The 9,234-nt window shown below is 44.9% G+C and overlaps 2 protein-coding genes across 4 annotated transcripts; both read left to right on the forward strand.

Annotated features, from left to right (window-relative positions):
* The first annotated feature begins 6,310 nt into the window (after window positions 1-6,310).
* Window positions 6,311-6,870, forward strand: LOC117898087 (60S ribosomal protein L12-like). Its single transcript, XM_034807267.1, has one exon. The coding sequence runs from the start codon at window positions 6,359-6,361 to the stop codon at window positions 6,854-6,856; it is 498 nt and encodes a 165-aa protein (XP_034663158.1). The 5' UTR covers window positions 6,311-6,358; the 3' UTR covers window positions 6,857-6,870.
* A 528-nt stretch (window positions 6,871-7,398) lies between these two features.
* On the forward strand, window positions 7,399-8,141 carry LOC117896432 (mucin-5AC). 3 transcript variants are annotated; one of them, XM_034804761.1, is made up of 3 exons: window positions 7,399-7,518; window positions 7,583-7,818; window positions 7,889-8,090. In XM_034804761.1, exons 1-3 carry the CDS (start codon window positions 7,416-7,418, stop codon window positions 7,958-7,960), a joined length of 411 nt encoding a protein of 136 aa, XP_034660652.1. In that variant the 5' UTR covers window positions 7,399-7,415; the 3' UTR covers window positions 7,961-8,090. The 3 variants fall into 3 exon arrangements, with proteins under 3 accessions (XP_034660652.1, XP_034660650.1, XP_034660651.1); XM_034804759.1 differs by having other exon boundaries at window positions 7,583-8,141; XM_034804760.1 differs by having other exon boundaries at window positions 7,399-7,515; window positions 7,583-8,141.
* Window positions 8,142-9,234: the final 1,093 nt, after the last annotated feature.

A 9,234-nucleotide genomic window follows, 5' to 3' on the forward strand; every position in this document is an offset into this window, starting at 1 on the left:
TTATGAGGCATTCGATTACCGGCAAGATGAGTTGCCATACTATTCCAATTCACATTAATGGAAATTCGAACGACTGACACTGGGGGCGTCGCCGAGGCCGTGATATTCGGAGCTTGGAGCTTGGGGCCTGAAGCTTGTGGACGTGAATGTGAATGCGTCAGACGGCCACCGGCACAGGCACTGGCCGTGAGCTGTCCGCCTAGAGCCCTAATGGATTTCACACGTGATACGATCTTTCGCTTGAGTGGGCAATTTACATTTTTGACATTTGCCAAGCTCCTTTTCCGACCACAAAAGTTGGGATGGAAGTCTGACATATCGCATTTTCCGTCGCTTCGGCCAAATCCATGATCCGTGGCCATATTTCAGCTTACGGCTTCAGGGAAATCGGAGAAATTGGCAGCTTTTAAATTAATCGCACCCTTCAACTTGTCGGATGGCATGGCTCACTATTTAATCGTGAGGTAGGGTAGGGTCGAAAGTGTCCTACGCCCGCGAATAGACTGACTTCCCCGGGTAAACTGTCTGTCCGACTGTCTAATTGCCTCACTACCTTTCTGTCTGACTGCCTGTCCTGCGAGTGCCAGTGCCAGTGCCAGTGCCCACCTGACAGTGACGCTGACTCGTTGACTGACATTAAATGCGAGCAACTGTCAGAGTTTGCAAATTCATTCCAGATGTAAACCTTCCCATAGGAAGCCATTTCCACAAATTTCACGTCTGTTTGCTCAAACGCAGCAACTGGTGCTGACGTGAGAGGCAAGAGGTGGCCGTTGCCATTGCTGTTTGCCTCTGCTCAGACTGGTGGTGGACTTGGGGTTTGGGGAGGAGGCGGACATTGTAGTTGGCTGCAAATATATTTGCCCTTTTACTTGCCATTACAAGTTCGAGTCAGTTCCGGCCGTCTTTGGGCGTTCGTGGTTGATTCTGCGACTGCCGTAGTTCATGCTGATCCCTGCCACCCTTCCTGATGACTAATTACTTGATTAATTATCAACCACGCAGCTTTTAACGGCTTTGAATGACATTGGGATAAAACGAGAAGGGACGTGTGAGACGCTTCTTACGCGTCACAACTTTTATACCCGTCACTCAGTACTACATCTACACCTTAGCGGTTATTTGTCAAATTTTACATTTTTTCTTCATCTGTCATCTACACCAACAACACTACTCACGCCAGCACGCTCCTTAGCTCGCCACCCTCCCCTAGAGCAACACACTGCAGAGTCAGGGCAGAGACGTGTCAGAGGCAGAGGCCTCTGCCACTGCGCGAAGCAGAGTGTGAATGAGAGAATGTGCAAAAAACAAATATAAGCGGCGGGACGGGGTGGGTTTTGCCACTGCAAATTAATTTATTGATTGTGGCCATAATAATGCTTCAATCGGATCCCAATTTTTGATAGTGATCTGATAGATATGGCCATTCTCTACGGAATGACGTTTTTAGTTTTCTTTTATCTTCAAAATTGTAGGTTTTAGAGGTTTTCGCCCTTTTGCGGTGGCATAAGGGGGCGGGGCTCATTTTTGAAATACACTGGTTTCAGTGTGAGCATACAGCAGTCTGGATGCAAAATTTGGTGGCTCTAGCTCTTATAGTCTCTGAGAACTAGCCGACAAATAAGACGGACAGATGGACAGACGGACGGGCGGACAGACGGACAGACAGACATGGCTCTATCGACTCGGCTATTGATGCTGATCAAGAATATACCACTTTATGGTGTCGGAAACGTTTCCTTCTGTGCGTTACATACAACCGTTATTCGCACAAATACAATATACCCTATTTACTGTTCGAGTACCTGGTATAAAAAAGGCTCATTAGCTTTTTACTTGTACCTAATGGAGCGGGAGGGGTGGACTAAGTAGACAATAAATTATAGCACTTACCGCTGGAACAAATATGTAGAGTGGCAGAGCCTCTATGAATGTGCAACATGGCACAAGCCCGGGCTCGCGGCTCAGTTGGTTTCAAGGATTGGGTAGAGACGATGCCAGCCTAGTTTCGGATCTCAGCTAAATCGTGCTCGATGTTTTCATTGATTATGTCGGGAAAATAAGTTTGATTTGGAACATTATTGGTTCCATTCAAACCAACAAAAAGTCAACTTGTCAAAATGTTCGAAAGCACTTAAAACTTTTACGCAGTTTGTTGTTTTCTTGTTTGTAGTTTTAGCATTATGGCATTTTTCCACTACATCGACATCGGCGGCGTCCCTCCACGGCTCGGCCAGCGTGCTGCTGCTGAAGCTGAATCTCCAGTATTGCCAGGAGTCCCGTCCCTCGCCAGACCTCTGTCCCGGCCGTGGCCGGCACCTCGGGGATCTCCAGGGCTGTTGCCTTGTGTGCCAATTTCGCACTTTCCTTTTCGCAGGCGCTGCAAATGGAAGGGAAATGGTAAAAAATAGTCTGGCTACGGCTGCTGCGTGCGGGGTGTTGTGTGAGTGACGACGGAACGGGCGCGAGACGGCGAAGCACCAAGTGGTAGTGCCAAAGCCCTCTCCGCATTCTTGGCAACTCTGCTGGCAGACCGCCACAGGCCCATTCATCTGCGTTTGCCACGGCCCGGCCCGGCCCGGTCCGACCTTCCTCGGTCTCCTTTTCCTGGTAACAAGGCAATTGAATGGCATTTTTTTCAATAAGTTGTGAGCCGCAGCCGGTCTTTCCAAAGAATGAGTATAAAAACTGGCAAGGAAAACTTGGCAACTTTTCCGATTACGTTATTTGCGATAAAGTAACAATGTGCTCCCGGTGACTTTTACTTTTGCCGGCCGCCCCAAACTTATTCCCGATAATTTGTGTGTTACCATCAAAACTTTACATGCGAACGTGCGCCAAGGCAATTCATCTGCATCTGCACTAACGTCAGCCCTCACCCTTCATCCCTCGCCACCGACAGGCTCACTATTAGCAAGAGGAGTATTACTGTCCGTACGGTTCAAACACCGCCAACTTGGATTATTCTTTATATTGTCCTTGCACTTTTACCAGAAATTACTGGAAATTGTAAAGCTATAACAGGTACCTCAGTTTTATCATCATCTTCAAGTTCAAGCCGAAGCCACTTTAACTGCAGATTCCTTCCTTTAGACAGATTGATATACTTACATATGTACATATATAACTAGTCCCAATCGTCCCCCTTCTGTCTTCGTTTTTACGCGCTCAGCTAAACTTTAGTTTTAAAAGTCAATGTCAATTCGCGAATTTTCCGTTTGCAGCAAACATCTAAGACATCTAAGTACATGGAACTCATAGATTGCATTCAAATAATTGAATCATCGCCCCACTGCATATTCTGCTGTGTTGCGCTGACAGTAGCTCAATAAGCTTTAGCCTAGAGCGGTACGGTAGCAGAAGTCTGACCAAGTTTGGTAAAGATTGTATGCACTCTATTCAATTATAGCCTATGTTGGGTGAAGCACAAACTCAATGAGGCGCAACGTTGCGAGACGCAGTTGAAGTAAAGTGTACATATGTTTCTACATTTGACATCTACATCTACATCACTTTTGGCACATTCTCCTCCGCCAGAGAAGAAATACTATGTGTGTGGTTCGATAGGTATAGAAAAAAACCTCGTTTCAAGTGGCATCAGAAATAGCTAATATTCATAAGCTTGGGAATCGGGACTGGACTAGAGGGAGAACAATTAGTCAAAAGGAAAGTCACATGAGTTTGCCGAAGATTTCGTTCTGTGCGTTGCAGTTGCAATTACAGAAAAAAACATACCGAAACAAATCAACTGCATCCTGCTGAGCAGGAATCTCTTCTCTCCTATCCATTTCGAATTCGGTTTTCGGAAATCGAAGGGAAACAACTGACGGCTAGGCATATATTGACATGGAAATTTACCAGACATTCTGAGATTGAAGCTGGGTCCCCCTTGTGCAGGAGCGACGGAAGACCAAGAGAGAAACTGCTTAGTAGCAGCAATAATTTATGAATCATTTTTTGACTTTGCCACCGCTGAAGCGGCGAAACCCTTGTTTGAGGTTGGGCAATAAAGTGAAATATTTGTGAGTTAACATTATGGGGATTCGTATTTGTTTTCTGCACGCCCACAGCCCAAAATCCACATGTACTGGGCATCATACACGACTTCGGACCCACTTTTGGACCCGGAATAGCAGAGTGGATTGCTAGGGCGGTTTGGGTGTGGCGTTGTTTTGGCTGCTGTTTTGTTAACTTTGGCCGAACTGGCTTATTTATTGCATTCGAGGCGTTAACACGAAAGCATTTTGCGGAAATGGAAACTAAATAGTAGTGGTTAAATTATTAAAAGCCCATGGTGGCCACCGCTGCGATGGTGGCAGGATCAGGCAGGAAGCTGTGGACAGGGTTGGCGGGGTATCGGGAGCCATCAGGAGCCCGGAATAGGCGGTGGCCATCGTTTTTCTTTACGAGTCAAAGTGTTGCCAATAAAAATTTACTGTTATGGACACGGTGCACACCCGCACCCGCACCCGCACTGCCCCACACACACACACACTCGTTTTTTGATTCTTGGGCCTATGTTGTTTGCATAAATGAATGCAAACATATAATTCTGGCAGCAGCAAATAAATAAATACACCCACACACACAGACGGCCGGCACTCATGAATACTTCAAGCCCGGCAAGTGTTTGGCAATACTTTGAATATTTTACCAGTGCGAGCGGACTGGAGGGAGCAAACTGGCGGGAGCTTATGATGCACTATGGTCCAGATGACCACTTTTCTTGGCCAAATTGAATAACTCGCGAACGGAACAAGATTTTTTGATTTAGTCTTTTGATATAAGTTAAGAATAGGGAGAGGAAGGTTTTTTTGAAAAAATGGGCGTGGCAGCTCCTTTTTTTAAGGGAAAATCGGTTTTTAATTTTTTTTCTCAAAAAGTTAGAAGCAAAAAAAGGATGGGAATATGTTAAGCAGATCAAGATTCTATAAAAAAAGTCGTAGCACGAATTAAAACAGCTTAAAAATCTAAGACAATCGCATTTTTTCTCAAACAGAGAATGCTCTTCAGCAGTTTTCATTATAAAACAATATTACCCTGGCTACACTCTAGCTCTCCAAAATAGCTAGTGATTAGTACTGTGGCTTAAATGCAATGCAAAATGGTACCCTACTTCACAATTTTCTTCTTCATTGTGTTCCAAAGGGCAAAAAACATTGAAAATTCTCATTTGAGGTTATGATCTATAAATGCAAATTGTAAGAGTTGTGGTCAAATGTGGCATTTGTGACTATATACATTTTAACAATCATTTATTGGTCCACGACACACAATAGGTTTCAAGGTGGGACTAGGTGACACTCTATTAAAAAAACCTTCTCAAAAATTAGTCTTTACTACGAACTGACACATATTGAAGGCCTCACTTTGACATACAATTACGAAGACATTGCCAACCACTAGATAACGTTCGCATTACAGAACACGTAGTAAAAACCCTACTGAATAAAATGCATCCAAAAAATTGGATCAGTTAATCGTATTTTTCAATTTATGAGACATTTAAAACAGCAATAAAATTGGTACTTTTTCAATGCACGTGCTTTTCAATAGTGACCGCTGGGTTTCACAGCTGATTTTGCGAAGGTGGCGCCATCTATACAAATTTTTGGTACGCAACTTTTATGGTCACTCTTTTTCTAATGCAGAGCGCCAAAAACCACGTCTTGGTTTTAACTTTTAAAAATTGCCTTTTGGCCAAGAAAAGTGGTCGTCTGGACCATAGTGTGATGTAACGATTTATGGCCGGCTCATTGGGATGAGCCCGAGCTCTAAGGCAAATATCGGCTGTCATAAAGTATAAAACTACTACTTATGTGTCTATTGCATAAATATGTGGGAGACCAAATCAGAATAGAAGCCCTCCAGCCGCGAATATATGTATGTTCGTATGTACAAGCTGTGCATGTACAGTATTTGCTCTCTATATATGCACACAGATATGTACGAGTGTATGTATGTGCGTTAGTTTGGATAAGCTGGTAGTATTTGCCCAGTAGATAATTGCGTCATGTGAAACCAGTTCTCAAGAGGGCTTGCCAATTTGCAAACGATGGCTTGGTCCTGCTGCTTGTCCCTGGGGTCCCCAGGACGCAGCTCTGACAGTTGACTTTCATCAAAAAAGTATGCTATGCCACCACCATGAGAGAATATAAAGGGACTCCTTTTTGGGACGACAAAGTCAAAGTAAAACAAAATGTCTAAAAATAGTTGAGAGTGAAAACTGACTGCTAATCACTTTTCGAATGATTCTGATTCGCCTCACATGTGTACAGCTGATTTTGCTCTACTTTATGATTTTTTTTTTTTTTTTCTGTGTGTCTTTTTGCGCAGCCTTTTGAGCCACGATACAACAATGCCTCCCAAATTTGATCCCACGGAAGTAAAATTGGTGTACATGCGATGTGTGGGTGGCGAAATTGGAGCTACATCTTCCCTGGCCCCTAAAATCGGTCCACTTGGTCTGTCCCCCAAAAAAGTAGGAGATGATATTGCCAAGGCTACCTCCGACTGGAAGGGTCTGAAGATCACCGTGTGTCTGACCATGCAGAACAGACAGGCAACCATCTCCGTGGTTCCATCGGCTGCGTCTCTGATCATCAAGGCTCTGAAGGAACCTCCACGTGATCGCAAGAAGCAAAAGAATATTAAGCACAGTGGCAACATCGCTTTTGAAGATATCCTGGCCATTGCACGTACAATGAGGCCCAGGTCGATGGCCCGTGAACTGAAAGGAACATGCAAGGAAGTCCTGGGCACCGCCCAGAGCGTTGGCTGCACTGTCGATGGCAAGCATCCCCATGATGTTATTGACGAGATCAATGACGGCTCGTTCGAGGTCCCCTCAGAATAAACGATTTCTTTTTGTAGGGTATGGAAGATGTAAGCAGCTGGGACATTCCTTTGGTGTCTAGGGAGTCTTCTATGGCACTGATAATTAATTAACACAGCTGAGTTTTTCAGACAAAGAGGAGCTTAGTGATGTTTAGAAAGCTTTTGATTGAGTTGGAGCTGTCTAAAATTAGAGATATAAAGCTCGAAACTATTTTCGCTAAAAGAGTGGCAAGAGAGAGACACAAAGTTGCTTGAATAAATATTGCTCGATATTTGCTGAATCTCAGGTAGGTGTCAAGTCAGCTCGAATGCTGCTCCCGCTCTCTGTATCAGATTGTTAGCCCAACGCATTGACTATGAATTACTGAATGTGATTGCTTACCTACCACTTACCACTCGCCGACCCCGGCGGCCTCATCCAGCCTCATCGGCAGCTGAATCATGTTTGTAAGCCACTTGGACTCGCAGCACAATAATCATAAAACGACAACAGCAACAGCTGAGGCATCTCCGCCGCTGGTGTATAAAAGAGAACGTCGTCTCGCGGGGCCAGTCACAGTCACGTGGCCACCGACGACATGCTCAGAACTATATCAATTTTGGCTCTGCTTTGGATCTGCAGTGCAGCCAGTATGGCAGATGCCAAGCCGATCTTCATTAAGGTGTTCGCGCCGAGCAGTGGTAATCCAGAAGTCTATTAAGGAATCGTGAGCCCCCAAAGTAACGTTCTGTTCTGCTCGCTTAGGTGTCTCTGCCAGTGGCGGCTACTCGTACGGAAGTAGCAGCGGAAGTACGGCGACAGCCTCGCCCATTAACACACAGCTGATCTCCAACCTGATATCCACCAAAATTCAGCTGCTGAACAGTGTGCTGCAGGCCAAGTCGTCGGGTGGTGGCTTCGGGTTTGGATTCAACAAATTCGTGTCCTTCTCCAGCAGCACTACAACGACGGAGAGGCCAGTCACGCACCACACCACAGAGGTAAACACAGACTTTACTCCGGAAGACAGCTCTACTCAAACTACTCAAACCGTCTACACGACAACAACAGAAGGTGATATCGAAACGCCGAAGCCCACAGTACATCCCGGCCGTCCAGTCTCGACCAGTACGACAGAAGTGATCACAGGGGAGAGCACTACCGTGGTGGCAGAGCTCACCTCCACGACGAGAGCACCTTCTGGCTACACCTATACCTCTCCGACGCCCTATGCCACTAGCACACTAGGAACCTACTACTTGCCCTCTTCTCTTGCCTAAAACTAATCTAAGACCTTCTACTTAATATATCTATGTACTTGAAATGCACCTTGCATCCGCCCGTAAATGTTAAAGCTTAGTCTTAATTGTGTGCGGTCAAGAGTAAACTTCAACACGTCCATTGAGTATATTTGTGAGTAAGAGTTCCTCTGCCACTTCTGCCATCAGCTTTGGCTTTATTCGTCGCGGAAGTGTTTCCAAACTCCAAACTAGTCGCACAGTGACGATAATGACAATGGCTAGCTCTGTGTGTTCGCCGTTTACCAAGTGGTTTTCCGTCTGGGTGGTTAAAAATTAGCATAAAAACCGGTATCTCTACAAAGAAGATGGACCCACAAAATAAATATTAACTATTTCACTCATCGCCTATACACATTAGTAATAGATTCTAACGCGTGCACCAATTCTCGTGGGGTTTCTACAAATAAAACAAATGTTTCAAGGCCATCAGCATCAACCGGCAGAACCACTTCGATCCAAAAATGCAAACACAACTCACTCTTGACTTCTTTAAAAGTTCATCCTTTGTGTTAGACATGCCCAGACATAAATCAAGAATAGCTTGGATAACTCAAGATATCGATCTTAAGATCTGCAAAGAGTATTTTTATTCTGACTAGAGTACAACAAAAACGAGTACGCGTCACAACTATTATACTTGGTACTCAGACAGTAAAGGTATCTGTGTCTTAGGGGTTTTTCGAATTTTACATTTTTACATTTTTACATTTTTACATCTGTTATCTACTTATCTACGCCCTCTTAGCTCGCCACCTTCCTCCCATGACACACGCTGCATGAGGCATGAGGCTGCTTGAATGGGTGGGGGGAAGCCCCTGTACATTAATTTCTTGATTCTAGCTATAATAATGATCCAATCTAACAGTCAGACGGAAACGTTTTCGACCCCAAAAAGTATATTCGAGATCAGCATCAATAGCCGATTCGATATAGCCATGTCTGCCTGTACGTCCGTCTGTTTGTCCGTCCGTCCGTCTTGTTGTGCGCCTGGACCTCAGAAACTATAAAAGCTAAAGCCACCATATTTTGAAGACATTAATTTAAAGTGGCTACCACTATCCCGTCCAGCAGCCTTGCTTACCGCGTAGCGGGTAGTACCTGGTAGTACCGAGATTC

Source organism: Drosophila subobscura, chromosome O (genome assembly GCF_008121235.1).
Source record: "Drosophila subobscura isolate 14011-0131.10 chromosome O, UCBerk_Dsub_1.0, whole genome shotgun sequence".
Taxonomy (NCBI): Eukaryota; Metazoa; Arthropoda; class Insecta; order Diptera; family Drosophilidae; genus Drosophila; species Drosophila subobscura.

Coding starts and splice junctions, on each gene's coding strand:
- LOC117898087 (XM_034807267.1), top strand. CDS start 6,359: ATGCCTCCCAAATTTGATCCCACGGAAGTAAAATTGGTGTACATGCGA.
- LOC117896432 (XM_034804759.1), top strand. CDS start 7,416: ATGCTCAGAACTATATCAATTTTGGCTCTGCTTTGGATCTGCAGTGCA. Junction 7,519..7,582: donor GGTGTTCGCGCCGAGCAGTG/GTAATCCAGAAG, acceptor CTGCTCGCTTAG/GTGTCTCTGCCAGTGGCGGC.